General features: G+C 43.4%; 1 protein-coding gene across 2 annotated transcripts; it reads left to right on the top strand.

The window, feature by feature from the left end:
• The first annotated feature begins 456 nt into the window (after positions 1–456).
• cysu (Curly Su) lies at positions 457–24,486 on the top strand. 2 transcript variants are annotated; one of them, XM_043413055.1, is made up of 17 exons: positions 457–587; positions 676–811; positions 6,781–6,981; positions 11,320–11,399; positions 11,587–11,680; positions 11,818–12,009; positions 14,175–14,371; positions 14,494–14,746; positions 16,650–16,795; positions 19,539–19,780; positions 19,898–20,030; positions 20,276–20,513; positions 20,600–20,692; positions 20,820–20,989; positions 21,152–21,260; positions 21,468–21,561; positions 23,683–24,486. In XM_043413055.1, exons 2-17 carry the CDS (start codon positions 801–803, stop codon positions 23,824–23,826), a joined length of 2,397 nt encoding a protein of 798 aa, XP_043268990.1. In that variant the 5' UTR covers positions 457–587; positions 676–800; the 3' UTR covers positions 23,827–24,486. The 2 variants fall into 2 exon arrangements, with proteins under 2 accessions (XP_043268990.1, XP_043268989.1); XM_043413054.1 differs by having other exon boundaries at positions 457–811.
• Positions 24,487–27,442: the final 2,956 nt, after the last annotated feature.

Raw genomic sequence — 27,442 nt, 5'->3', positions numbered from 1 at the left:
TGTTGGAATCCTTGAATTCGAAGAGAGACGCAAGAGACTAAACGTACGTGAGAAATTCATGCACAAAATGTACCAAGAACGTACTCTCACTTTTTGCAGCCATCAGATCTCCTTCCCCGCTCTCGAAAGTCCCATTATTTTGAGAATTTGTAAAGTTCGGGAGTAGTCACCCCAGTAATAAAAATTCTACAGTTCGGGACAGTTGAGGTGGCGGAATGAGAGCACGCGTGTTCGGGACCTTGGTAGTGTTTCGGTTGGGAGTTAATGATAAGAAATCCTCGAGCTCGGAGGAAAGTGAGCACGGAGTGTGAGGAAGAGAAGTGAGAGGAAAAAGGGACAGGAGGAGAGCGAGAAATCTGGGCCAGTCGCGAGTTAGGGATTAAAATAAGAGAGTGAGCGAGAGAGGAAGAGAAAGAGCAGGGAGAGTGTCTGGATCAAACGGTCGAGCGAGAACTCGAGAAGCAAGAGTCGTCGAATAACCATCGAGCTACCAACGACCAGCAGCTGCGGGAGCCGCTGGATTCGTGACCTTACATTCGAGACTGTTTTGTAGACACGCGGCTGACTATTGTCGAGTTGTTTCACTGGTTCGTTCATCCCTCGCGTTTTTCGACGGGCGAAAAAGCTCCTTATTTTTTCTGCTTCATTTTTTTCTTTTGTACTCGATTCTTGCAGTGATCGCGTGTGTTTTGTGCTCCAATTTCGTCTGCTCATGATAGAGCCCACGCAGCGCCTTCGTTTTTTGGCGAAAACGCGTCGCGACTTCAGCCTTTGAAGATTTTGGAGTTTCCGGCGACAAAATGGGCCGCAGGTGAGTCCCGGTTGCTCTGTTTTCTCGATTCCGCGGCTTCTAAATCAACGTTTCGTATTTCCGAAAAATTTAGCAATTTCACTGAAAATATGTTTACTGCAAAACATTGGAAAATCCTTCAGCAAATTGAACGCTCCACAGAAAATGAAAGTCTGAACGTTATTATAGGTTTTCCAATGAATAACAATAATGAATATTCACCTCAGAGGCGATCTCGCTCGATTACGCCATTTGAATGGACATTTAGAGTTATCGATCTCTGTTTATATTGGATAAATGTGCATGAGATCGAGCACGGAACGAGCGAGTTGCGTTGGGTCAGGGAAAAGCTGCGTGAGCAGGTTTGAACGCTCGCCGTTTTTTCGCCACTCGAATGCCAGCAGGAAATGAAGGATAAACGTAAATAAAAGCAGAGCGTTAATTATTTTTAGTCATAATGAATATGCGTGCCGGCATTTCTCATGAAATTCCAATCCGATTTGAGAATTTCTGGGAAAGTATCGAATCGCAGAAACCGCTTGAATTTTTGGACGACGCGATAGCTCCATGAGCTGGAAAAACATTTCTCGTTTCTCATAACAAATGAACTTTTCACGAATCTGTCAGGACTCTGAGACGCCCCATCCGGTGAGATTTCGCCGGGGAAGGTGAAAGGATCACGTGAAAGTATGATATAGAGTTTCGTTTTAATTTGGTCTCTCTATCGAGGATCTTATCTCGCGGCTCATCGTTCCGCGCATCATAAAACATAAATAGCACGAGAGAGAGAGAGAGGTGCGATCTAGAAACAGAGACGCGTGCATCTTTCCCCTCGGAGAGCGCGCAGCATTTGAAAGTTACGGTAGCTCACGAAAGTTGCATAACGACATGTTGATCGTGAGGATTTATGAATTTTGGGGCGCTCCTGAGCGCAGGATGGTCTCAGAAAACGGTCACAAAAACGCTAATCTCGTCGGCTTTTCTCGCTTCAGCGAATCTCTCAAAATCGTTTTCGCCATTCATTTTTATTAAATCCCGAAAAAGCGTTCAAGAAAGAGCCTCGGACGTCACGTTCGAATGTAACGGTCCGACGAGCCGTTGCGATCATTCGCTTCGGAGTACAAAAGTACGAGCATCCTCCCACTGAATAGATAATTGCAAGCTTGTTACTCGATTAGTAGAATTATTCACGTTGCTGGTCTGTTTATAAATGACTTTCCAACTCGGCACAGATACACTGGAAAGCACAATACACGCACTTCTCTAACTCCGTTGCGTTCGACTTGGAATTATTCTAGAGAAATTACGTAAGAGCATAATATATGAATAGAACGATACGTGTGGTCGTGTCGGTCATCGTAACTCGCTTTTCCTCACGCCTCTTCTCTCTATTATCGTGAGAACTTGTTCCGAACAAGAGATTGTAGGTGATGAGAAAAAAATGATGCGATCAGGGCTGGAAACTCTGTGATTCTCTCAGTTTCCCGTTCCTTTCTTCAGTGGGTGTTATTTATCGGTGTGCCAACAGCGATGAATCGAAGCTTCGTTCATCTCGAGGACTTTGAATGGGGCACGCGCTCTGACATTATCGTCGGGGTTTAAAAGAACGCAAATTTCGTGAATGGGCTTGAAAACTGAGCGCGATTAATCTCCGGAGTCTTCAACGAAAAAGTCGTCCACCGCGAGGGTTTGGTTCCCATTTTTTTTGACACGAATCCCGCTACTTGAGGCACTTCTGAACGAGCCAGCATTTCGGGCTGTAATGCGATTGCAATGACGACTCGTGACTCGATCGGCTAACGAAATCCTCGACGGACACACGCTCGAGCTTCCACGGACGAGCGTTACACAATGAGCTCACCGAGCCCTACGTCGTTAAGTCGATTGTTGGGGCCATTTCACCTGGCAATAAAATCCTCGATTATGGTTCTCCGACATTCCACAGAGATGTGAGCACTTCGCCGGACGAAATCCGCCAGAAAAACAGTGCCACGTTAGCGCTGAAACTGACACACGAATTCTTATTAATTGCTCTCAAGAGCCGGTTCATGTTTCCCATCAATTCAAAGTCCTTATTCGAAGTCAAGCTATTTAGACTTGAAAATAAGAAATGATAAGTCATTTAAAAGTTCGAGACGAGCAAGCTCATCCGCGTCCCGTAACTCAACTCATTTCTCTGCAGAAAAATAAAAGTGCGTGGTGTCTTGAGCGAAATAACGATTTGAAAATCTCGCGGAACGAACAAACTGAGAGGATTTTCGTGACTTTTTTTCCCGTTTTGTGGCACGCCACGAGGCAAACATGCCACGGAAATAAAAACGGTTCGTAATGGGTGAAAGTATAATGGAGTCCAGTCGTTCACGTACGACGAGAGAATAAATGAAACGTATGTAGGTGCATGCGTGTTAAACCGTTTTTTTTCATCACATTTTATCGCTCGTAAGAAAAAAGGGGGAAAACAGAGAATTTGCGTGTCTCGTTGACAGCTTGTCAATTCTTTTTCTTCCTTTCTCCAGACAAAGTTCGAGTTCCACATGCGAGCATCTCAGCGTACATTTTACAAAATCACGAAAACTGTTCTCTTTAAAACCAGCTCAGAACAGCTGTTCTGTCACGGATCCCCGAAGTGAAGCCAACTCATTTTTTGTCTCATTCTGTAAAATGTGTCGAAATGAGATCATCGAACTCGATCGGTTATCGATTGCCATGTTCCTTACTGTCTCCGTAACCATACGAACACTCTACGAGGCTTGAAACTTTCACCGGTTGGAACAAAATCACAGAACCATTGATTCCCCCATGCATTAGCTCGCAACCGCAAAACTGCTTGACCGCGGGATCAAGTGGACGTTTTTCGTTGGGCACTTAGTTCCTGAGACTGCGCCTCTTCGGTGAGCAGAATGCAGTCGATGCAGCGTTCGTTTTCGATCTTTTCGATGCTTTTTCGATCGGAAGTAACGGCCAGAAGTTTCCTGGTAATTGTTTATCAAACTCCGTATTCTTCGATCGCATTCCAACGAGTCCCCGATCCCCACAACTGCGATCGTTTTTCTTCTCATACTCGATTCTTTCTTTGTCACGTCTTTCACAAGCACCGGCACGTTTTTGTAGCCGTATGACGAGGCGACTCCCGCATACTTTCCAAAAGCAACGATGCGAGCTCAGCATCGACCGGAGCAAGAACCGTTTTCCGGGATTGTACAAAAACTGACTTTTTTTTCGTCGCTGCGATTCGTCGTTGAATTATTCGACACGGAAACATCGGACAATCGTGAAATCGAGTAGAAATCGTGAGCATGAATTCCGAATTTCCTCCTCACACTTATAGCAATCCATTAAATCACATTATTTTGATAACATTATTTTGGAAAATTCCACCATAAAATCGCTTCATTCCAAGAACGTTACGACCCTGAGAGCTTCCTGTTTTCTAATCTTCCGGATACACGTGAAATCGTCTCTCGGAAATTCAATGAACTTGATCGTTGACGATTGACGGTCAAGGAGCCTCGGCGTCGAGATCAAACGACATTAATTTAATAGACCTCATGAACGTTGATGATCAATAAAAACGAGAAAAAAGTATTTTTTTTTTTCTCTCATCCAGTCACTGCTGAGCGGAGCGTAAAGTAACAAGTTCGCTACGCCGCGATTCATTGTCGTTGAAGTAATTCCCAAGCGAGATAAAAGTAGTTAAAACGTCTTGGAGTGAAAAATGGAGTTAGCGCCCTATTGAATTAAAGACATTTCGAGAGCAGCCAGGGAATTGTGAACTCAAACATTCTAAATTGCGATCTCGCGGGGCTAAGGCACAAGGCAAACCACTTTATTAGTGAGTTGAAGTAAACTGTTCGATATTATGACGCTTGCATAATGCTTACGTATAATTCACACTTGATTTATACGCACACGTACCAGCCGCGTTAAAGTATCCGATGACTCACGCTAAATATACGCTTTCAAAAGATTTTAAACCGAGACTTTCTTGGGCCGGAGATTAAAAAATCTCTCCAAATGAATCACATCGCGGCGTGCTGATAACTCAATTAGCACCGATCCACTCCAAGTAGTCGGCAACTCTCGGGTATTCAAGGGGCCGATAAGCGTGGAATTTCCGTTTAAACTGGCAGCGATCCATTAAACAAAACGACTTTCTTCATTTCCAAACGGTTGGAAAACTCAATTTTATCAAAACATTCGACTTGCGACAACACTTAAATGGCTTCAACGAAGTTGTGTTTCAGAGTCGACGAAATCATTTGGTCGAAAAGGTCCGACGTCTTTCGATAGCTCACCAAAATTCCGTTCTCGATCAACAAATGTTTGATCGCATTGACTTAAACAAAGCGTCGTTCAAGCTCGATGAGACAGAATCGTTAAGGGAATCGAATGAGCTCTCGTTCAGTCTTGACGCCTCCATAAAGTATTGGAAAATGTGAGACATAATAGATCGAGAATAATTACGTATTCACGGAGAGAAAAAAATAGTAAGAATTATTATGCTGCCATATGTTTTCAGGGTTCTACACGGAGAGAAGAAGATAGTATTGGTTACTAAGCCAGATAGTACTCAGTGCTATCCGAAAAAAAATAAAATTTCAGATTCTACCCAATGCTATGCGGATAGTACTGGCTACTATTCAGATACTACTCCGTACTATCTCAGATGTTACTCAGTGATATCCAAGATTATACAGCGTCAGATGGCACTGAGTACCATCCAGATAGTAACCAGTAATATGCCACATAGTATACGCTTCTATGTGAAGATGTTACAGTGTCGTATCTTGTTGGCTAATTTCATACGCATGCGCATATAGTATTTGCACGTAAGTTACAACACGTAAACTTACGCATATGAACTGCGCAAGCGTATGAAATTAGTCAACACGATACGACTCTGTAACATCGTCACATAGAAGCGTATACTATGTGGCATATTACTGGTGACTATCTGGATGGTACTCAGTGCCATCTGACGCTGTATAATCTTGGATGTCACTGAGTAACATCTGAGATAGTACGGAGTTGTATCTGAATAGTAGCCAGTACTATCCGCATAGCATTGGGTAGAATCTGAAATTTTATTTTTGTTCGGATAGCACTGAGTACTATCCGGCTTGGTAACCAGTACTATCTTCTTCTCTCCGTGTATATCGCGCCCATTTTGAAGGTTTTTACCAAAAATATTGAAATTTCCAAGTAAATTCTGAATGAAAATTTTTAAATTGCGTATTTTGCTGCGACAAAGGTTTAAACTGTGCTGTTTTTTCCTAACATAGTTCGCCAAGGAAACGTTGTAAAATTTATGTTGACTCGATGATGAACTGTCAAGTAGAATTATTATGCCGTTTTGCTATACTTGGTACTGTTTTCACAATTGAAATTTACAGTTGAACACAGTAAAATTTGAGGAGCTCGAACACAAGCATCGATCATACGCCAAAGTGTTTAGAAATTTACTATGGTAAATAACAGAATTTCATTCGCGATTGTACGATAATATACCGGTATACATGTGTACCGATGTATTTATTTTGACATCACTCATCAATTTTCATCGTTCATATGTTCGTAAGAATTAATAAATACTTTGGCACCATAGTAGTTTTTAGTGAAATTTTCTCTCCGTGTTTGAGTTATCTGTTGAGATCGGTTCGTAAAACATGGATATTAATCGGAGTTAGTTTTCGCCATATCACTCCAGACATTCTCTGGATGTCGAGTAGTCCACCGAACGAAAGAAGAAAAAAATCAGCATCGAGCGTTATCTCCATTGTAATGCGGTTCGGTACGAAACACTTTACGGTTGCGGCGGTGCTCGTGATGTAGAACATTGTTCGTGTGTGTTCGAATCGAGCGGCAGGGACTGAATAATAGATTTTATCTTGCACAATGAAACGTAAGGGCGATCTCAATCCCGGAGATCCGTGATTCTATCTAACTCCGCCCGGGACGAGATAATAAATTTGATTTTTGCGCTGTTTCAGTTTCGCTGTGAATAGGACTCGGTTGGTCCTGCTGCTGTTGGCGATCGGGTGGAGCGGAAATGAGCAGGGTCTCGTCTGCCGGGCTCTGCAGTTCGAAAACCTCGAGAATTATGCGACCACCGAAGAGTGTGCTCTGGCTCTCGAAGGCCCGGGGAGAAGCAGCGCTTACGATTACACTTACAACTTGCTGCGCGGAAGTGTGTAAGTACAGCGGCAGAGTTGGAAGTGGGATTTCGAGTATTTTACAAGCTCTTTTCGCTCGTTCATCGGCTCCATCGATTTGGGGAGCAAATGAGGGAAAATTGTTGATTTAAAACGAGTGAAGAGAAAACACGACGGGGAGCTTGGAAAAATGGTTTCGAAACTGTTCCTTCGGTGAGATTTTCAACGTGGGGGATTGGAATGACGTCACGTCGATCGAAAATAGTCAGAGAACGCATGAAAATGCGTAGGAGGGTGTGAAAAATGGCGAAATAGCGAAACTCGAGTATTTTCGATGGCGCCGACTCCTCGCCTGTTAAGGACTGTAACGACTAGGAAACCGGCAGTGGATTGACCCAGAGAAGCCGCGAGAAAGAGAGCGAGAGCGATTACAAATCGGGACACCGGTTGCATCGGCTCTGAATCCGCGTGACGCAATCGCGGGGGCTGCTCCGAGGCACGGTTCCACTGCGCTTACACGTGTTCCCCGCGCGCTACGTTATCCGCGAATGTTCTCAACATTCTGAATATTGTATTTCGCGAGAAAACGACGAGAGTCTGACTAACAGGCTGATAAGCTCGGCGGACCGTGTTCTGCGCCACTAATAATACGTGCTGCATATATTCCCTCTCGTCCAAAGTGCCTCTAACGATTATTCAATACTCCGAGTATTTTATGTCCGTGCTTGAGATAAATGGAGCATTTGGAATTGAAAAATTCGTATCGGAACGATTTCCTACGTTGTTTGTCATTTTTGCACTCTGCTTTTGATAAACGAAACGAATCTATTAGTGGCAAGCAAAAACTTTTGTCGTTTCCTCGTGTTTTTTTTAAGGTTCTACGATTCAAACGTTTCTGTTCTTCTTCTCAAACAAATTCGTCTCGCTTTTTGCTGAGTAGAGTTGTGAGGCTTGAATCAGTGCTTCGTTGCCATCGCTTTTCTGCGATTCCGATTGGTCCCCTGTGACATTTTGTTTGCTCTCGAGTCGTGGATGCGGAAGCCCAATTGCACAGGACAATTATTCTCAATAAATTTCGTAAAATGGCGTTACAACGAGTTTTCCGAATGCTGATGCGAAGGACGAGAATGACGAGAAATTCGTGGACGAAACTGTACGAAGGAAAACGTGTCTCGTTACGAGAAAGTTGGTGTAACGAGGACTCGCAGGGTCTCTTTCAAACTAGATACGATTATTTCTCGAGAAAAAGACTTTCGGTAGGTTCGCTCGGATTTTTATATCGATATAATTCCAGTCTCTCGATGTGGAAAGTTATCGTCGTTTAGCCGTCAGAGGTGGATATTAGGAAGGAAAAGCGTAGCCCAGAGGGAGCTACCGTATAATATGTGGCTGCGTAATTGTATATATAAAATGATTTGGTGACGGTAAATATAAAGGCCGGAGAGCGTGAGTCGTCGATATATGGGCTGTTGGAGAAAAGAGTGTAATCGCGGGGGAATTTAACAAGTTAATTGACGCGGGTTACCTTATTTTTCTTTAGTTAACACCTCGACGTATACAATGAGGCATATTTTGGATGAAAACTATTTGCGAGCGTGCGAAACTCGTCGATCACAGCCCGGCGTAGCTTCGAGTGCGCAGTGCGTACAGCGATCGACGTGTTTCTCCGTCAGGGCGCGTTTTGAGCCCGGGGCGACGTCCCCGTCGAATTAATTAGTCCCTCGCTGATAGCGGCACGTGGTTCCAGAGCGGCAGGGAAGAGGGAGGAAAAATGAATGCTCGGGCGTGCCTGGGGCGAGGATATAATGACAGCCGATCGGAGCTCTTGTTGGAATAATGCGAACCCGATCGAAGCCCTGCGAGCTCTCCGTTGTCACGGTTTGTCGGTGAAAGCGTCGTCGTCGACGACGTCGGACGAGATCGAGGCAGTGGACACTGGCCGATCGTCCATTTTTTATTGAAAAAATAACAAGCGACAATTGTCGAGAGAAATCAGCATGATTTGCACAAACACCTAGCGCAAGTTCGACTCGAAAGTCCTGAAGAAACTCTGCACGAGGATGATGGAATATCAGCGCGGAAAATAACGATCAATAATCATTATGGTGGATATGCTTGGAGTTGTTTTGGTTTGAGGTTCGGCGCAGAGATCGAGGATGTCGAACCAGACGGACCCGCAACCGGTTTTTTTCTCGCTGTTCACTTTTTTAGACGAATTTCGAGTCTCGGTATAGTTGGCTAAAATATTTAGTTCGCGGCGACCATGAGATGCCCGAACTTTCATTTTTACTCTCGCTTTTTCGTCGCTGACCAGCAGCCTCCCCTCGCCCTACCGCGGAGATTCGAATCTCGTAACAATCATAACAGACTGTTTGACCCTTGTCCGAAACGGGAGAGCGGCTTATTACAGTCCGGATGTGGATTTATCGATCGGCCGATCTGGGCTGGGATGTTACGCCGATGGAGCGAGTCCACCGGTCCAATCGCCAATCGCCCGTGCAAATTCCCTGTCACGATGCTTCGCGCTGTTGAACACTTTTGATTAATCATCGAATTAATTGGCCGCAGAATATTTTGTGGAACGCGTAATTCATTTCACCTCATTTATTGTGGGTTCGACGTCAACGTTTTTGTGCGAGGTGATGAAAAAAGCGAAAACATTCGCCCGGCGAATGGAGCTTTCGCGCCATTAATCACTCGGCTCCAAAATTCGTTACTCGATTACGCAATTCAACGAGAAAATCGCTCGTGCCTCGAGGACCGTTAGAGTCTCGTTATCGTGCGCGCGGAGAAAGAATATATTGAAATAATGGAAAATGCTCGCCCAATGCCACGCTCATCCGGCTATGAGGATATACTTATGAGGTCAATTGTTTGGCGCAGTTACGCAAGTGATTGAGAAAGAAAAACAAAACGGTTTTTAAAAGCCTGACACATATCTTGGCCGCGCGGCGAGATCAAAATCGTCTGCTCTGCCAAAGATCGAGTGAACCGACGCTTAATAAATGTCGGTTGTTCAAAATCACAGAGCATGATCCGCGAGATCCAGAGGAGAATATAATGAAGAGAGTTTATGAACGAGATTGCGGTCTTCCAGCCTCCCGACTCGCTCCTCTCGCTGCCTCGAGGCATTTTTCAACCTGCTGTCTTCATCAGCCTCCAGTCATTACGCTCGCACCTGTATTTATACTCGAATTCATCGTACCTGCAACGAGCTCAACGAGCTGGAGCCGAGTCAGGTGTAAAATTCGCCTCGACATCACGATTGTTGTGACTGACCAGCTCTCCGAATCGTAGATTTCCATGTTTTCACGCACTCCTTCGCGCTACGAGATTTCACACAGAGCGAAAGATCTTCGAAGAACGAGCGTTGCCACGAGTCCTGAAAAAGTTGACCGCGGTTACGAGATGGAAAACGCACCGATGATCAAAGTCGACGACTTTCGATGATTCGTTGCTGCTTTTTCGTAATCGAAACCCAAACCAATTGTGGACGAGTCCCGAGATGACTTTCTAGCACCTTTTTAGACGAAGCGGGTCTCGTGACTTGGCGTTTTGCGCGTTGTAACGAAGTCGAGATTCTCTCGCATTCGGACGTCGACGCACGGACCTCTGTAATTTTTTAACCTCAATCCGCATCCATCGGTTAAGCGCAATCGATCAATTTTACCAGCGCTTCCGTCCATCGATCATTCGCATTGTGTTTTCCACCAATTTTTTCCATCGTCGAAGAACGAAAGAAAATTTCGTCGAAAGCTTGAGCACTGATTGAGACAAGCACTATTCTCTGACGTTACCGCGAATTCTCGGTTAAGGTATCCTGACCTGGATACCGGATACGACGGACACGGATATTCGCCGCTCCAACGAGAGATTTTAGTTCACGCGAGATCGAAAGAGAAATACGGGATCGATTCAAATTACTGAGTGGCGATGCAATATCCGCGTGTTACATATTACACTCCAGCTTCGCGTATAATTTTACACTTAGTCTTGGCCTACCTCGGCGAGAGTCCGTGAAAGTTGCTCGTATCAGTCCGACATTTCGCTAGGGATATTATTGTCTCGGGCAAGAGCTCCGCCGGTCCGCAGCTCTTGATTTTTCTCGCTCCTCGAGAACTACGCCCCTTTTACATATGAGCTGTAATTATATTCGCGGTTGCACTACTCAATTTGTGTAACTATGATTTTCGTACCCTATAAAACCCAATAAAATCAACCTAAACTGTCGATAATCGGACAAATCTCTTCGCACGATTATACAACGCGAACAAACTCTCCTCCCGAAGTCTCCTTAATACGGACGAGTTTATGGATCGGGTTTTTCTTCATTTTCAACCTGATTATTAGCACTTTTTCCTCTTTTCTCTTTCGCAGTACACCGTCTGCCGGCTCGCACACTTGTATCACTTACGATGCTGTCAATCGCGCTTACATCGAGGCGCGAAAACGAGTCAGTAAGTCATTCAAGCTTTTTTTCATTCGTTAAAGATTCGCTGGGTCGTTTGAACCCGGGTTATCAATTTATCAGAATTTTTGAGTCTCTCTTGATCATTTTGTTTGACTCGTGTGTGCGAGTGTTTAGATTGGAGAATCGTTGCTTTTAGTGGCAATTGAGTAACCCTTTTTCCCTATTTTGTCAAGACGTCGCTCAGCCGCACAATGACGCATGGAGACCGGAGGACTTGGCCACAGTCGGTGAACTGCTTCTGGACATTTCGACGAGCCTCGCGCAAACGTGAGTATTTCTACTCCGAGAGAACAGTGCAGAAGCGTTGAAAACAAATTTGCTTCTGATTGTAATATTGAAAAATAATTGTTGAGGAAAATTTTTATTTTACACAATTTGTGAGCGAAATCAATCTTTCGATTCAGTTATGGATTGACGTATGAAGAAATCCAGAATAGTTTACCACTCATCGATACGTCCAAGACCCTCATTCGGGAGGTCTGCCCTGCGTTTCTCAGCGACGTGGAATGTCGTCCTGGAAAGTACCGTCGTTATGACGGCCTCTGCACCAATCTGGAGAATCCCACTTGGGGAGCGACATTATCACCGTTTACGAGGCAAGTTTCTGTTTCTGCTTCTTCCATTCAGTGATCGAGATCATCGATTCAATGACGCCGGTTCAATATTTTCCGTCTAATTTCTTTTGCTTCCTTTTCTTTTCAATTTTTTGAATCGACAACATTGTTTTATCGCGCACCCACGTCAGAAACTTTCCATCATTTCCTGACGATCGTTCGGAGCTGAGAAACGAGAATTGCTCTCACTCGCCATACATTTTATTCAAACAAGTCCGCTTTATAAATATACCGTTAGGATCGCTCACTCGCGAACTCGGGAATAAACTATACGAATAATGACGATATCACGACACGATTAGAGACGTGAAGTTTTAACACCTCGGGCTAATTGTGCTGCTATCCTTCGAATTGAGATCGCCAAGGACTCTCTCCCGAGAAGATATAATCACCGACGAACCCGTTTTATAATTGATGAAAGTTCACTCAGCTAGCATTTGCAAAAGGAATCTCAAGTGTAAAATTAACGGATGGGATAAATCTCGTCCAATGTCGATTAAGGAGGCTGATTGCTTTGACAGTTGACAACTTTACGATGAGTCAGTATTCAGGGCGATTCTGAAGTCCGCGGGGATGGAATTTACTGAAAATAGTAAAATCGATGTTAAACGGAATGAAAAGAACGATGATTGGTTGAATTTTTATGTAAATTAGTGACGATCGGGAAGGGAAGAAGGAACATTGATGGGAAGAACGTTCGAGGCGAAACGAGACGTTTCGAAATTAAGAAAATTGGTGGAGAAACGAGCCTAGAATATCTCAACATTTTTCACTTCATTGATCGCGACCTTCGATGATCGAATGACGCAGAGATCGACCGTTATTCCGATAAAGCGACTAGACTGAGTTTTTCTTTCATACGCGTGAGATTTTCCTGTCGAGTGCATAAAAGCAGATTAATAACGTTTCATTCGCGTGTTTACATTTGAAGTATTTCTCGTGAAGAATGGCAGCAACCGCGGTAAAGCTGAAATTCGCTGGTTCTGTGATCGTTGAGCAGCCACCAGTCTTTCTCATGGATTTTTTTCCGACGAATCGCCTGCACTCACGGAGTGATTGTGTGTAAATTTTTTCCGTGATCGAATGCATCGGGGTGGACGTGTATTTTAATGGGGCCTCGAAAGATATAATTTCATGGTGATCCGCTGATGTAGCATTATCTCCGAGCAACAAGGAGAACCATCGACCTTATTTTGATCTCTCTCTAAGCGAAAACTTATCACATTTCTTTGAAGATTTTTTTTTCCCTCTGCTAACGTGTATTTATACTCGAAAAAATGGGATAATCACGATAAGAAACGCGGAGCTGCACGAACGGTGAAAAATCGCGGATTTTCCAATTCACTTTTTCCCTCAAGTGATTATAGGGAAAAGCATAAAAATCGCTCTCACTGCGAGAAAAAGCGTACAGGAAAACGTTTGATTCTGTAAATGCATACTTCGCGAAATATCTGAAGTACGAGATGGAAAAAATTGAGCACCACGAGGCTAATCGTCTCGCGAATTTGCTCACAGCACGAAAGTGTTTTGCTCCTAATTGAAAGACTCTTGTACCTCCGAAGGATAAATAAACGAAGTTGAGACATTGCTCGTACGAGAATAATGAATATTCATGACCGAGCGGCATACGCGAGAGCTCGCAGGATAGTTCCTCCCGCGAAATCGGCCGCGATTCTCTCGCACAGCGACTATTTTCTCTCCCTCGCTCTGCTCCGCTCTTGTACCTCGAAACGGTGAGAGACGTTTAATACTTTCGCCGATGACCCAGATCTCGGCACGCGTGCAACGGCTCGCTGCGGAAAGGAACACGTGGGAGCAATTTTCGGTGTAAGGGCGTGTACTCCGGGGCTCTCTACTGCCCTCTTTCCTCACGTGGAGCAATAAAAATTACCGGTTTACAAATACTCTCGGTTTCATCTCGCCCTGATCGGGCTGCAAACGAAAAACTCGCTGTTGAGCAATCCTTTTTCGCCTCAAAGGCCTCGGAGTCACGCGAATCCTCAAAATTGCTTGTCGCCTCGACCCAAAGCGAGATTACCATTTTTATTTGTAATTGCAAGTTTGAGAATTGAGCTCGAATCGACACGGACGCGAAAAAGAATGAGGGAAGCTCGCCGCGTCTTTGAACCGCAATTTCATTCGTGCAGGTTGCTCAACCCAGCCTTCCCCGATGGTCTCTCAGCGCCCAGAATATCCGTCACCGGAAACGATTTGCCACTCGCCCGCGTCGTCTCGAGGACCATGCATCCCGACGAAGGTTTTCACGATCACGCCGGGACCGTTATGGTGATCGCATGGGGTCAATTCATGGATCACGATTACACGCTCACAGGAACGCCTCTGGGTACAGTTCGTTCCGGGTGCAAATATTCGTTGGTTTTTTTTGGAGACACATTTCGTTCGTGTCCACAATGATCGATCGTTTCGCATAAAGTATAAAAAACTTTTATTTTTTCGCATCGTTAGATCCAATGAACCGAAACGATCCTGAAGAATGCTGCGGACGACCGCCCCATCGAAAAAATCCGTACTGCAACGAAATCCTCATTCCCGAGGACGATTATTTCTACAGACTTTTCGGCGTTAAATGCATGGATTTCGTGAGGGCTTTTCCGGCCGCGAGACCCGGCTGTCGTCTCGGCTCGCGTGTACCATTCAACCTACTGACCGGAGTTCTTGATGGAAATACGGTCTACGGCGTCTCTGAGACGTTTGCCAGGTAAACATTGACAGGGTTTCACAAAAATTGATGTTTCGCTAGAGACGAAATGTTGAAGGTATTCATCAAAATTATTTCAGCCCAGCAACAAAATTTTTATTCGTTTCACTGACATTTCGGTTCAGTAGAAAAAAGAATTGTTTTTAGGTAACTACTGTACTGCATATGCTAATCAAATGCGAGTGCTGAATTTTCAAAACGCTTTTATACCAAGTTTAAAGTACCGATTAAATGTATTTTTAGTGGATGTGCATTACAGCATATCTTATTAACATGTAAAAATATGAAAAATGCAGATTTCCACGATGACACATTTTCACTGGTACTTTTCAAAGAAATGTCCGCGTTTTTTCATCCATCTTATTGCAACAAGTCTCATTTTGTTTTCTAACCGGTCCTCTACGAATCCACCATGTATAGTTGTTTCTTGAACTTGATCGTTTCACTGTTGCAGTTAATTGTCCACTAAATGAAAAAACTTTTTCATTTATAATTTCTGAAGGAATGAATTTAAAGAAAAATCTGCGTGGTGAATTCGTAGAAGATCAGCCGAGGAACAAAATGAGACTTGGTGTAATAAAGTCGGTTAAAAAATACAGATGATTCTTTGAAAAATACCTGTGAAAATGTGTCATCGTAGAAATTTGCACTCATCAGTTGATGGTTTTGCAAAACTATATAATTTTTCATATTTTTTCACGTTAATAAAATATGCTTGAATGCATAATAATAAGTTTAATCGGTAGGTCAAATTTGGTCTAAAAGCGTTTTGAAAATTTAGCACTCATTTGACTATAGCATGCATTACAGGAGTTACCTTAATACTTGAAAGGTTGTTCCCTGAAGGAAATTCGTTTTTGTCCAGAACGAAGGTCTGAAGTTTCAGCAAAATTTCGTCCCCAAATTTCGCTTTAAGGAATTTGGAAAATTTTGGCAACTTTCGTGCGAGAATTATTCGCCAGAATTCGAGAGGGAAATGGCGATTTTTGGATTCAATTATGCGAGCGTTCGTAGTTGATTTATCATCGATTTGGGGAACGGAGATCATAAACAAGTTTATTCTTGACTTTAACGACCGATCGAGATCGATCCGAGCACCGGGGTGTCCGTAGATGGAGTTGAATAGAAGCGTGGATACGCGCGTGTTTCGCAATGTTTGCTCGTTAGTGCGAGCCACCCGCGAGTTTCGCGTGGCGCTAAAGTTCGGAACAATCACTCAAGAGCACACTGAAGTATCGCGAGTGTGTTTTGCCTCCTGTTGAGCTCGATGTTTATCGATATTGTCTCTAATAATTAGGTCCGAGACCTCTCAAGTATGAAAATGAATAGCACAGCCGCGCGGTGACGTCACGCGTTGGAAATCGTTAAATCTCGACGCAATTATCCCGACTGTGTGTCTCCCGCGAAATTTCAAAGATTCAACTGGTCTCGGAGCGGAGTTACGTCAGCGCAGACCACCGACAATAAATCACGGTGTATGACTCGGGATACTTTGCTCGAGTTTGCGTTCATGCATTTCAGTGCCTCCTGAGTAAATAAAAAGACAGAAAACACACACGCGAAGCTTCCACTCTCGATGCAAGTACGTCGAATTACGTGCTCCGTTTTTCCAATAGCATCGATCGCGCGTTGCTCAACGCTTCTCCGGAGATAATCCCTCCACGTGACTGAGCCATCCGCGATCCTGGCACATCGATCGTAAACGAGAATTTCCGTTGAATTATTTCCCCTCAATCGGCCTTTATTTCGTGACAAATTTACGAGGCGCTACGAAACTCTGAGTGCGATGAGATTTTTCCTCCAACTGTTGGCACGTCGGGAGATAACGATTTCGATTCCGGATGCAAATTTCAGCCAACGAGCGTGAGCAGCATTTAACGCGAATGTCGATGATTTTTTGCAGGAAACTTCGAACCGGGTACGGCGGTTTGCTGCGAATGAATCCAGTCTTCTCCGAGTACGGTCTGAAGGATCTTCTCCCCTTGAAGCTCGACATCCCTGACGAGGGCTGCACCCGACCGAACCGTTCGATGTACTGCTTCGAAGCTGGTACGAGCCTTTTTCATTAACAGTATTCCCGCGCGTTTGTCGCTGACAAATTATCGAAGTGTGCTCACCTTTCGTACGATTTTAACGTGCAAATACATTTTTCACGAGCGTAACGGCGACGGTCATAATTCAAACACCGGCGCAATGTACGACGATACATCGCCGACGAAATAACCATCACGCGGTGCCATTCAAATATAAATATTCATACACAACATTCGAAGAAAGTGAGTGAATGAGCTGTGCGAAGTGTTCCCGGTTCATGCAAACGACTCCGGCAACTACAAAGGTGCAAGTTTACTGCCTCAACGACTGTGATAATATTTCAAGCAATCAAGCGCTCGAACCGTTTTACGGGACTGGAGTTAATGCACATCGGGTGTCCGCTCCGTAAGCGTAACAACTTTCATAATCGATCCGAAATCTCATTAAACTCTAATGAACGGTTTTAAGTTTTTCTTATTGCCACCATTACAGAATGACAAACGTTCCAGTTGCTAATTCCTGCGAGAATGGCAATAGAGGATTGAAACGAGTCTTGGACCGTCGTTCTTAGCCAACAATGATTTAACAGACGACAGAGATAATAATTATCGGATAATAATTATCGACAGTTCGAGCGTTGTTACAAAATCGATACTTTTTTCTGGGTCTCACTCGTTCGTGCGACAGTTCAGTTTGCGTCTGTTGCGTTCACGGTCTCGACACCCTGTGAATCGATAAGATATTCGAGATTATCGACGCAACTTTCCAGCGAGATAAAATTCGCCAATTTTTTTTTCATCCCTCGCAAGATTTGCTCGTACGAATCGAACGCATGAACTTTTCCAGATTACGTAAAGTCCCATCAGGCGCGTCCTTTCGGCGTATAATTCAGCTGGAATTCCTCAGTTTTTAGTTTCAGGAGACGAATTTTAGCGCCTCTCCGCACAAGATCGAATAAAATCTCGTCCATGTACCGAGAGATATTCCAAGCAGCCAACTTTCTAATCACACGCGACCGTGCCACGCTTTTGGACACTCACTTCGCTACGTATACACGCGGACCTTATACGGGTGAAAAAATGCATACTCCACGAACGAGATCGCGATGTGAAGCGAGCAGCGAGAGAGACTCGAATATCGCGTTCTTTGAATCGTCGGATATTAGATCGAATAATCGTTCCTAAATGTAAACGCGCGTGTGGTACTTTTTTTAGTGAGTTCTTCGGAGCTGCACTGACCTAATTGGCGCACTCGCCGTGGCGAACCTCCGATCGTGACGGTTCCATCGAGAGATTCATGCACGGATATTCCATTGTTTCCTTTCATTCCAGCTCCAATCGATCCGCCATTTTCATAAAAGCACAATTAGCTGATAACCAGTGCAATTCACTGTCCTATTTATCCTCTTCTGATTCGCGCAGTACACTCGAGATGTGAACGATGCAACGATCGACGCTCCGACTCGTTGCAGCCGCGTCTACTTCGCCTCGAGGCCCACCGCACGCTGTGCAAATGCATTAACGCAGTCACGCGCAGGCAAACCATTATTTAGGTACTCCGATAGTGTCCGTTTCGCAATTCACTCTTACTAGGAGACCCACCGAGCCAACTGGTACACTAATTCCTCTACCCTTGTTCGGACTATTTATTATCATAATGATTAAAGAGGCATAAAGAACAAGGATTGCTCTATCACTGGAAAAAAATTCCTCGGATGCAAACAAATCTTTCGTCGCTCAACCAAAGCACGAGTGCTTTGGTTGATGGTTGATAGGGGCAAGTATTTGGGAGATAAAAAAAATAATTTGTGAAAATTGAGACGAGTTTTGGTGCAGGCTATCTCGAGTGAAGGCAAAAAATGACCATTGAAATAAACCAATTGGAACGACTGCTTTTCAGTCAATTTTATCGCGAATATTCGAACGAATTTTCAATCCACCAAGTTTTTGTCCAATCACATATGGATTTAGTGGAATATGGGGATTTTTTCGCAGTCAACAGTTTTTTAAAATAGGACTTTTTCAAAGTGCCAGAGAAAAAACAGTCGAATTCTGGTTCGAAATGAATGAATTTGGTTCCATTGCAATTTTCAACGTTGTTTGCATCACCTGCGAAAGAAACGTATTCTACAAATCACTCACGGATGAATGGACTCGGAAAAATCGAAGGGATTCTTGAAACTGAACGTTCGAGTACCACAACTATGAAGCAGTTCGACACTTCCATTAGCCAATCACCATTTTCCTCGTATGAGCTCTGCGCAGTCATCCGGTTTTCTAGCGAATGTAATTGTCCCGAAGACTTCACGTAACCATAGAATTCAGAATCCATTCCAATTTCTTCCGAAGGCCACAGAAAATTTGCACGTCGCGAATGCTTGATAGATTCATTAGGAGCCTACGTTCATAACGTTCGTACCGATATCAAGGTGAACTGCTCTCTCACCAGGGATGAAAGTCAGCGTAACTAACAAAAGTCTTCAATGTTTGTCCTTTCACGCCGTGAGACCATAAAATTCAAACAATTCAGCGATCCATGCAAAACGAGAGTAAAAATAAAATGAAAAAATTCTGAAGACGCTCGGTCGAACTTAATCTTCAGCTGGCTCAAGCCTCGAGGTTCGATTCTTTTCGTTGGACGGATCGGTTCGAATTGTAACGACAATGAAAAATTGAATGACGTAAACTCCAGGAAAAATGCGATTCGACACTCCGCTTGGGGAAAATTTCATTGATTCTCATAAACTTTTGAATTTCAGGCGAAATTCGTGTCAACGAACAACTCGTGCTCACCTGCATGCACACCCTCCTAGCACGTGAACACAACAGAGTGGCCAAGTCACTGTCCCAAGTGAATCCCCATTGGGACGACGAGACGGTCTTCCAGGAAGCGAGACGCATAGTAATCGCTGAAATTCAACACGTCACTTACAACGAATTCCTTCCCATCTTACTGGGCAAAGACGTCATGGAGAAGTTTGGTCTTCTTCTCGAGAAGCACGTAAGAATTATGAGAAATGATCGAATATTTTGGATACTCCTGTACGCAAAAATGTTTATTCACAATTTACACAAAATCATCACACTTATTTTGTGTGTGAAATTTATCCGGAACTAGAATTACTGGGACGGATACGATTCCACTGTGAATCCTGGAGTGATCGACGCTTTTTCCGCTGCCGCATTCAGATTCGGTCATTCGCTTCTTCCAACTGCAGTTGAACGGTGGAGCAAAGCGCACAAATTTATTGGTAAAATTTATAACACTCATACAGTTTTGGAACGTTGAACTTCACGAATTTAACGCTTGGAGCATGAGCGAGGGAAAGAAATTAATTGCTGACTCGACTAAATTTTTGTTCGACCATCGAATCCTATTACATGGCGAACGAAATGAAATTCGTTCGCCACGATGATTCAACGAAACTTTTTACAATATTGTCGAATCGTACGAACTCGCTTAGAATTCAATTTTTCTAATCCAATGATTAATCAGCATCCAAAAGATTGTCCGACCTCATAAGAAGGCCTTACGATCTCTACCGAGCCGGAGTTCTCGACGAATATTTCATGGGCCTGATGAACCAAGTTGCCCAAGCTATGGACGACTCGATAACCCAAGAAGTCACGAATCACTTGTTCAAAAAAGTCGGCGCAAGATTCGGCATGGATTTGGTGTCCTTCAACATGCAGCGTGGACGAGAGTTCGGCATACCGAGTTACATGGAGTTCCGGTTTGTCTTCAATCGCCAGTTTTCTCACAATTTTTCAAACAAACTACATCGAACGAACTCCATTACTGACTCAATTTGGGTTTTAGAAAATTCTGTGGCTTGCCTGGAGCCGATACGTTTGAAGAACTTTTCGACACAATGCCGAACGAGACGATCCGACGTTACAGCTCGATATTCCAGTAAGTTGTCGATTCATTCGATCCCTTCGCCAATTGCCCATCGATCCTCGATCAATGTTGAGTCTAAAACCGAAAAAATTTTTAAATTAACAAAAAAACGTTTACAATCTTCGATGTTCTTCGTCAGGCATCCTTCCGACGTGGATTTGTGGTCGGGCGGAGTTTCGGAAAGGCCGTTACCGGGCAGCATGCTCGGGCCAACGTTCGCCTGCGTAATAGCAACGCAGTTTAGTTATTCACGTCGCGGTGACAGATTCTGGTACGAACTACCGAATCAGCCATCGTCCTTCACTCTCGGTAAGAAACTTTCTCATTTTATACCGAGCTATTTGATCACAAATGTTCGAGGTCAAAGCTCACACTTGCAAATGTCTTATCGAAACGAGTTCCAGTTCGACAACGTCGCTAAAAAACTCATTTATTCCAACGATCTTTCCAATCAAACGTTCTCGTTTGCAGAACAACTTAACGAAATCCGGAAAGCCAGACTCGCGAGGCTCATTTGCGACAACACCGACCTCATCGACACGATACAGCTTTATCCGATGGTTCTTCCCGATCACGAGATGTAAGTTCGTCGCGAATTTTTCCTATTCGTGTCCTCCCTTTTCATGGAGTCGACGAGCGTGATCGACGAATGAGAAAATTTTTCATTTCTGTTAAAAAAAAAAACACGGAAACCGTAATCGCGAGAAGCGGAAATGAAGTTTTGAAAAAATGCTGAAAAAATTTGAAAAATATTAAACAAAGATGAACTTTTTTTAAATGTTCACAGAAATCCACGAGTTCCTTGTCGAAGCGGAGTGTTGCCGGGCATCGATTTCAGCAAATGGGCCGAGTATCCAGCGGCGAGTCACGCGGCTCAATACGTGAGTAACATTGCCGAACAGTACGGGCAATTGGGAAAATAAGTCTGTAACGTTATTGTGCGTCACCGTAATTAACGCGAGAGATGTTACGGAGATTGATGAAAAGTTGAGAAAAAACGTAGCGAAGCATTGTAACTCTTCGTCAAATAATTCGAAATTGGAGTAGCAATTCAAGAGAAACGGGGGAGTATTTTTAAGCAGCATTACCACCGTAGCACACAGCGTAGAGTGGAATATTGTTCTCGTCGTCGCACGCATGCAAGTCTCACAATCCGTCCATGCTTTTTGGCAACCAGAGTTATTAACCTTAGACCCTTAACGAGGAGTTTGAAAATGGAGCCAATTTTTTCAGTTAAGATCTTCCGCTTCGCGCGTTCTTCAAACTTTTTTCGGTTTTAGCAGTTTTTTACTATTGAATTTTGACTCGAATGAAATTTATCATACATTGTTCAATGTGTGGTTGAACTTCATTATCGTTTGTAAGAAACGTTTTATGTTCAATGGAAGGTTTGGCTCATTTTCAACCTCGTTGAGGATTCACATTCGAAGAAATACACTGTTAAGTATAGTTGAATATGATGTGTCAACCATTAAGGGGTCTGCCCAAATTAGAATTTTCAAACAATTGATTTGTTTTATTGCATTTTTCGAAAGTGTACATATTTAAAAGTATCGTACTTAAATTTTATAAATATTTGAGCAGTCCAAGTGTACTTTTGAGCGTCGTTTACTCGGCTATCTGAGCACGCTAATAGGCGCCGTACAGTGCGGTTAACTTTCCCTTGTTTAAACGCGTTTTTCTCAAAATCACGTTTTTGGACGACTCGTTGATAAAATCTCGAAACTATTCAACCGATCATTGTGAAAATTTTACCACACGTTTTTTGTGACTGTAGCTTTAGCGTATATCATACGAATTTTGAAATTTTGAGTGGAAATATTTTTTTTTTTTTGCAAAAAACGATGAAAAAACGTGCTTTTTCGAAGTTTTTGGAAAAATGGACGCCATTTTGTCATTTTTGAAGAAATAAAAAATCGTATGACCTGCGCTACAGTCATTTACCTATTGAATCAAAAACTACTTTTTTTTCCGATTATCCATTCCAAAGATTTTATCAACGGCGCACACCCATCTTTTTTCGAACCTGTCTTCTTCCCCATTTTTCTATATGAAAACTGAGTAAAATAAAAATAAAAAAAACTTGTTGTGTACTTTAAGAGTGTATTTTTTAGGCCTAACACTTTTTATATTCATATTTATAATTCATACCAGTGAAAACAATTCGTGAAAATAGTTTTTTTTAGCCCGTCTAATTAGGGTAGACCCCTTAAAGTGAATTCACGTGGATCTGCTGTGCGGAAATATTGATCGAGGAACAGTATTTGTTAAAACAAAGGCGCAGGTGTAGTCGTAAATATCAAACTAATTGAATGTCATTAAAAAAACAACTATTATCCGTACATTCGACTTTCGTGCATGAGAAAAATTCATCGTGAGCTCACGTATGAATTTCAAATCGCGAATGGGCATTGTTCGGAATAAGAATGACCGAACGTTATTTCGTGCTGGAACAATTGTGAATTAACGTCTCGAAGCAAAATCCAAAAAATATTCTCTCCGACATTCGGATCCCTCGATGGAATCACCTTTATTAAGAGGAATTTAAATAATCAAAAAATAACTTCGAGTATTTTTGAATAACTGAGAAATTATTTCGAACGATTCCCCTTCGAATTTTGCCCTCTTCAGCTTAGTTTTATAATGCATTGTACTCGCGTAATACACGTAAAAACACAAAGTGTCACGACACTAAATACCTGTTGAATACTCCGCTTCTGAAAAACAAAAAAAATCAAAATAAAATCTTGTAGCAACTAACGATTTTGATTTTTCGAAAACGTTGCTCTCTCACTAACGTTTAAGACATTTTCAGCAACGCGTCACTCTCATTGCTCGTGTACCGTGTCTAACGATCGTCTCTCAGTGTCGTGGAACTGAATTTTTAACACGAAATTCGTTAACAACCGTCGGTTCGTCGATTGCCATCAATAAAAATCTTCATTTTCTTCACTACTTAAATCGCAAGTAAAATTTTCCAAATCTATCGTCTTGTACCGTAGAAACTGACGGACGAGCATTTGCTAGCCGGAAGACCAGTGAAAGTCTCTGATAAACCATCGGAGGGTAAAGTCGAGCGTGCATATCGTATCTTCCACGAGAATATTCACAAGATTAAAAAGTTTCTCGGGCTCGGGGACGAGTAGGAAATTGTTGCAGTTGCTATGCCCACAGTCTGCTTGACAGCCGAACACTTGACACACATCAACACTACACGACTCACTAGACTTAGCCACTACTTATTAACGAATAAGAAAATCAACGAGTTTATTTCACAAACGTGTTACTCCATGATGTGGCTGGATCGAGAGAAAATTTTGGGAGGCTCGACTCGCGATATTCATCGACGTACTTTTTTATACACTTTTGTAGATCCTATATGCTTAAATTTTCGCAAAAAAAAAAAAAGATTTGTGGGATCTTCAGTGTTGAAACGAACTCTTGAGAATTCTTCTTTCGATTCTCTACATCGTGATTAACTTACCTAATAAAAGTATTATCCTTAAATGATATTTTATGTAAATACACACACACGAGGAGTGGGAAGAGGAAAAATTCCTTTTGCACAAAAGCGTTGAGACGATGTTTCTTTCGTGCAGAAGAATTTTGTTCGTTACTTTTTAGTAAATTATCCATAAAACGAAAATGTCTCATCGCTCCCTCTCGTCGTATTTTCTTATGGGCTCTTCCAATTCCCATTTTCAACGTAAATAAGCGTAGTTTTATCTTTTTTATACTCATGCTCCTGTACATAATAATATTCTCATAGAAATAAAGTCTCTTTCGCAAGAGTGCCATGAATCAAATATTCACCTATCTTCTTCTCGATCTTCGTCGTCTTCATGTGTCTCAAGCACTGCAGATACACTCCCGCAGTGATTTATCGCTAAGCCCATATACCCACAAGTATCCAACAGCACTGTAAGGTATTTCGTTTTATTGGCTCTCGACGTACACCATTGATTTCGCACTCGTAGCTGACTCAGAGGTATCAGAATTATTTCAGATGTATTTTTATTACGAATTGCAACGAATTATGGTCACTCGCGATGTGAGACGAAACAAATCGGAATGTTTTTGAATTTTTTCGGAATTTTGAAGATTTTTTAGTGCCGAAATTTTTTACGGAAATGAGTGTAACGATTCTTGAGTTGGGAGAAACAAGAAACTTTCGTTGACGTGAAAATGGCATTACGGAATTTATGAACCGGTTTGATTCGATTGGGTCGCTGTGATCATTCCACGAGAGCTCCACACGTTGGTTCAAAAGAAAGGATAAAAATCGAGTCGGGACGTTTGAAAGCTATTTCGGAAGATTGCCTCTAAAGCATGTTTTCCGGAACACCTTTTGTACCCCTCGAATTTGGAGCTCTCGATGAACTTTCTGTGTTTTCATTGAGGCCGAAATTTCCATTGCAGAGGACGACCCTCAAAAAAATTCTCCCCTTGCCGTTGGTGCGTGCGGAGAAAAGCCGCGTAGACTGGATCCGGGTATCGAAAGGTGGGAAACCGTACGATTTTTTCAGAGCTCCAACAACGATGATCGATAGAATTCACCATTTGAAAAGAAACACGAGAAAATATGATAAAAAAAGACCATCCGAGGAGACATTTGTTTTACGTAAATTGGTAAATTATTTGCGACCGCGCCAGGATGATCGTGACGTCATAAAAATAACAACGATAGTGGAGCACATTCGAAGACGATCGAAACGTTATGCAGGATCTCTTATCGACGCGAGAGCTCCACCGAATAAGAAAAATTCATCGAAAACTCGTACGAGATCGAAGGAGTCGAAACGCAGGAGAGGGAATCTGCAGAAAAGTATTTTCAGCAGGAAAAATAACGCCGAAAAAATCGAAGAATCACGAACTTCCCGGCGTCACCGTCGATCGACGGCGGTCGACGCGACATCGAGAGATCGAAGGGCTCGGGCGAGCGACAAACGCCGCGATGGGAATCCCAAACCCCTGTATACTCCGGTATTGAAAGAATGCAACGACACGACTGCAGCCAGTGAAGTCGACGATCTGAACGTCATTCCGCCCCACTCGAAGTACTCGAGGCCTCCGAGTCCTCCGGCTGGAAAGCAGGTAATCGATCTCCCGAAAATCGACTCTAAGAGTAGAAAATTAAGCGCGCTCGGGGACGCCGGCGGGACGAAAAAGTCGTCGAAAAATTCTTTGTTCGCTGCAAAACAATCGGGCTACGTGAATCTTCGAGATCATCAGGAAGAATCGAGAAAGAAAAATGAGACGGGAGAAGCCGGAAAAGATTTGTCGGCTTTGGGATATCCGAAGGACATAAAACCGTACAATCCTGACATCATACCTTACGTCGACGTGCCGGATTACACGGACCAACGTGAGGAGAGTTTGGACGAGCACGATCGACTGGTGCTCGCCAAAGAGAAATATTCGACGGTTGAGAAACACCGTGGCGAGCCGACTGCCAATGTCAATGATGACGGCGACGTCGATGTCGTTGACCCTGATGGACCGGAAGCTCCCGAAACGCTGCGTCATCCGCCAGGGAACCCGGAAAGTTCGAGAAACGGAGATAAAAGTGAGAGGGACGGGTCCAAGGACGGGCGATCCGGTCGGACCGGAAACTCGGATTCGGGGTCCGGGGAAACCAAAGAAACTGGGGATAACGATCGATCGAGAAACGATGAAATTTCGTCGGAGTACGACGACGAAGAGACCGAGAGAGAATCGAAACTTTTACAAAAATCTTCAAGTCCACAGAATTCCGATGAAAGGGACGACGGAGCCGACAAAATCGAAGGTGGAGTTGATCGGTACAATGACTATGATGAATTATTCACAAATGGGAAAAGCCGCGATGACGAAAGCGCGAGTGAATTCATCGGTGAAGACCTTCCGGAATCGTCGCCCGAAATGTTTTCCGAGCAATACGAAAAACTGGTGGCTCCCAAACTGGACGATTTTCACTTCGACGACAAAGACTTTTTCCAGCCAATTTTGGACCACGAGCACGACACGCCCCATAATTTTGACGGGGAATCCGATTTCTTGGCGAAATATTTCACTCCCGACGTCATTGGCCATTTCAAAGCAGCTTCCGAGAAACTCCGCGGCGAAGAATATCCGGCCGCTTCCGAGGAAGAGGAAGAAGAATCGTACAAGACTTCGCCAACGAATTTGCCGAACAATAATCGCAGTGAGCCGGGATCCGAAAAAGTCTCCAAAAAGGATGGACCGAGAGACTACAAAAAATTTTGGACTCTCGAATACAGTTTCCCTCCAAAGAGAGCTGAAAACTACGAAAACCAAAAGCAGAATCACCCTCGGTCCCGAAAGTTGTAAAAGGCCCTCGGAAACCCTGAGAAATCAGGCTCCGAATAATCCAATTTGAAAAATCGTCAACAAAACTCCTCGTACAGTTGTCTCTCACTTTTTTCCCCACCCCAGAAAGGAATGTCACTGGTCAACGTGTACCGAGATTAACGACGACCGTTATTAGTTTGGAGGATTCGAGTCTATTTCCGTACGAGGAAGATCGAAAGATAGCTATTTTCGGTGATACATTCACGCGAATATAAATATATTCAAGGCAGGGGCCTACATGATTTTCATGCGAACTATCCAAAACGTGGATCTTCTCTTCGGCCTAGAGAATTCGACTACCGGGTGGGAGCTCATCCTGCTGGTTCCGATGTATACATATAAGAGAAAAATCTATATATTCATCGTTCATAACGCGGCACGTTGAAAATCGGAGAATCCAGTTGTAACTTA

This window comes from Venturia canescens, chromosome 2 (assembly GCF_019457755.1).
Source record: "Venturia canescens isolate UGA chromosome 2, ASM1945775v1, whole genome shotgun sequence".
In the NCBI taxonomy this organism is placed as follows: Eukaryota; Metazoa; Arthropoda; class Insecta; order Hymenoptera; family Ichneumonidae; genus Venturia; species Venturia canescens.
This window is presented reverse-complemented; position numbering and strand designations above follow the sequence as displayed.

Bases quoted from the DNA above. Each gene is read 5' to 3' on its own strand.
- cysu (XM_043413055.1), top strand. The intron at 11,681-11,817 runs GTGAGTATTTCT...CTTTCGATTCAG, and splicing joins TCGACGAGCCTCGCGCAAAC to TTATGGATTGACGTATGAAG. The intron at 20,514-20,599 runs GTTTGTCTTCAA...TTTGGGTTTTAG, and splicing joins CCGAGTTACATGGAGTTCCG to AAAATTCTGTGGCTTGCCTG.